We start from the raw sequence: 2,533 nt of genomic DNA, 5'->3' as shown, positions 1-2,533 counted from the left end.
CTGCTGTATTTAATAACATGTACGAGATATGACAGTAGCTTTTAATCATATTTATGTTCTTAAATGATTGTCCAAATGAAAATTTTGCTTTTGCATTATTGATTTTACCACAGGATTAAGTGAACTTTCGGTGGCTTATCTTGCAGAAAAGCAAGCACCCATGGGCCATGCCAAAAACGACCCAAAAGACTGGACAATTCCATTGGCTGCGTGGCATATATATATATATATATATATATGAAAGCAATGACGAAATGAGTACAGCCAGATGATCTCAGAAAGTTTGATTGAGACATTCAACCAATTTAAGCGCTTTAGGTTGCCGAATTTCTTAACCAGGACTAAGGTATACTCTAAATTTAGCTTCGAAATTATTTTTTTTGGCCTAGTTTCATTTTTTTTTGTTTTATCGCTGTCTTTTTTATTTGTTGCTTTTGCCTTATCTGATGAGATTAGTGACGTGAGCTCAAACCTTTTTTTTTTATTCATTTTAAATTGTTCATGGCCTAACTTGGTGTCTCATTCTCGCAGGATCCTTTTTAGTCCTGAACATATATATATAATTCTATACATGATAAAATATTTTTATTAAGCGATGCAATTTCTCTTTCAAATTTTTATTTCATAATTTCTTTTCAAATTGGTGGAACTATCTCATACAACGTACAGATTCCATGACTAGTTTTATATATGATAGCTTTTCTTTCTTTTTTGATATAATAAGTTTTTCTTACATATAAGAACTAGTAATATAATCACATGATTTGCACGTGAAGATGTAATTTGTTACAATTTTTTTTTTATAGTTTTAAAATATATATCAGTCATTATCGAAATGCATGATTCATATATAATTCATACTTCAAATGTTAAAATATATATCGGGAGCAAATGATATGTTTAAATAAATATGAAATGGTAATAACGGGAACAAATTTTGTATATATATAACAGTTGGCAAATTCACATATTAGAGAACGCTCTCACTTATTTTCTCTTTTTGTCAAAATTGGAGATGGACATAGTGAAAAGATATCGAGTGAAACAATGGAACGATGTGCTTTTATATAAAATATACAAATGTTTATGAGTTCTTTTGAAAGAGAAGAAAATAGGCGAAATGCCATGATTAATGCAGAAGCAAAAGATGACTCCTCGTTATTTAAATATCTCATGTTATATTCAAGTGATTTAATTTTTTGATTTGCAACACAATCACGAGCCCAAACAGAGAACGTTTCAGTCTAAAATTAAGGACTTCGCCTCCTAAGCCAACATCGGAATATCATCAGACCAGACAACGACAAGCCCCGTCATCTTCATCGACCTTTCCTCAGTCTTGCCGGTTACAAGACATAAACAGCAGAGAAAGAGGATCAAAATTTTCCAAACTTGACCGAAAATCATATGTATATATATTGTCCGTCTTCGTATCTTGTTCGGTGCAATGCCGGTCGATATTCACTCGGGAATGGTCTCGAGCACTGGCCTCCAGCCCCTCTTCAACAGCGCCCTGTACCTCATTCCCACGAACCCCCTCCTCGGCATATCGCCGCCGGCTGCGCCTCCGATCCCTATCGCCAGCGGGAACCCCTCGTTCCTCTCCTTACACTTGCCGCCGAGCTCCTCTTCCCCTTCTTCTTCATTGGGATGCGAACCGAACAGGTCCTTGAGCTTATGTCCCCCCGCCGGGCTCCTCTCCTTCTTCTTCTCAAGGCAGGGCACCGGCCCCACCAAGAACTGCCGCTCGTCTGAGCCCCGCCGCCGACGGCCGAGCAGCATCCGGAGGGTGGTCTTCTGGGGGCGGCCCATGTGGACCAGGGGGCTCGTCCGCGGGCTCCGGGTGGGGCTCTGGGCCACCCCGCACTGCGTGGCGAACATCTTGAACTTCTGCAAAGTCGCCATTTTTTTTTTCCCAAAAATCTTCCCCTTCTTCCGCCTTGTGAGCTCCCGGGAGTGATCTGTTTCCTTGTTTGAGGTTATTTATGGGGTGAGATGTTCGTTCATTGTGTGGGTTTCAGTGCTTTTGAAATTTTGAATATACCCGACAGTGTGAGCTTGATTGCCTTCTGATAAAGAGAAAGGGATCTGCCAAGGGAAGAGAGAGGAACAGAGCTTTCTTTCCATGTGTTGTCTTCACTTCTCTTTTCCTTTTTCCCTTTTGCAGTTTTCCAAGAAAGGACTTTGAATGGAATGTGAAGAAAGTGAACTGGAGGGAGAGAGTGCGATTTCCCGGTAAAATTGCATTTCTTGGATGGTCAAAAGAAACTGAATCCAAAATCCTTGACCAGACAATCCAATGGGAGACAAAAGCAGAGGCAATAAAAATCTGATCCCGCCAATCTAATACCATATTGATTTTGAAGAACATTGACAACTTATGTAGACATGAAACACATGTATGAATGCATGGTTGTGTATCAGTTACTTTACCATGGTAAACTGTCCCGAGATCCCCGTCTCCGAGTTCTTGTGTAAATTGAAGTTATCAGTCATCAGTGCTTCTTTAAGCTCATTGCGAGGGAAGATGGGA

The 2,533-nt window shown here is 39.8% G+C and overlaps 1 protein-coding gene across 1 annotated transcript; it reads right to left on the bottom strand.

Moving 5' to 3' along the window:
- Positions 1–1,158: 1,158 nt before the first annotated feature.
- LOC116210281 lies at positions 1,159–2,074 on the bottom strand. The gene has a single exon (XM_031544128.1). The coding sequence runs from the start codon at positions 1,903–1,905 to the stop codon at positions 1,462–1,464; it is 444 nt and encodes a 147-aa protein (XP_031399988.1). The 5' UTR covers positions 1,906–2,074; the 3' UTR covers positions 1,159–1,461.
- Positions 2,075–2,533: the final 459 nt, after the last annotated feature.

The sequence above is a fragment of the Punica granatum genome, chromosome 6, assembly GCF_007655135.1.
Source record: "Punica granatum isolate Tunisia-2019 chromosome 6, ASM765513v2, whole genome shotgun sequence".
Lineage (NCBI taxonomy): Eukaryota > Viridiplantae > Streptophyta > Magnoliopsida > Myrtales > Lythraceae > Punica > Punica granatum.
Note: the sequence above shows the minus strand (reverse complement) of the source record. Positions and strands in the feature narration are given on the sequence as shown.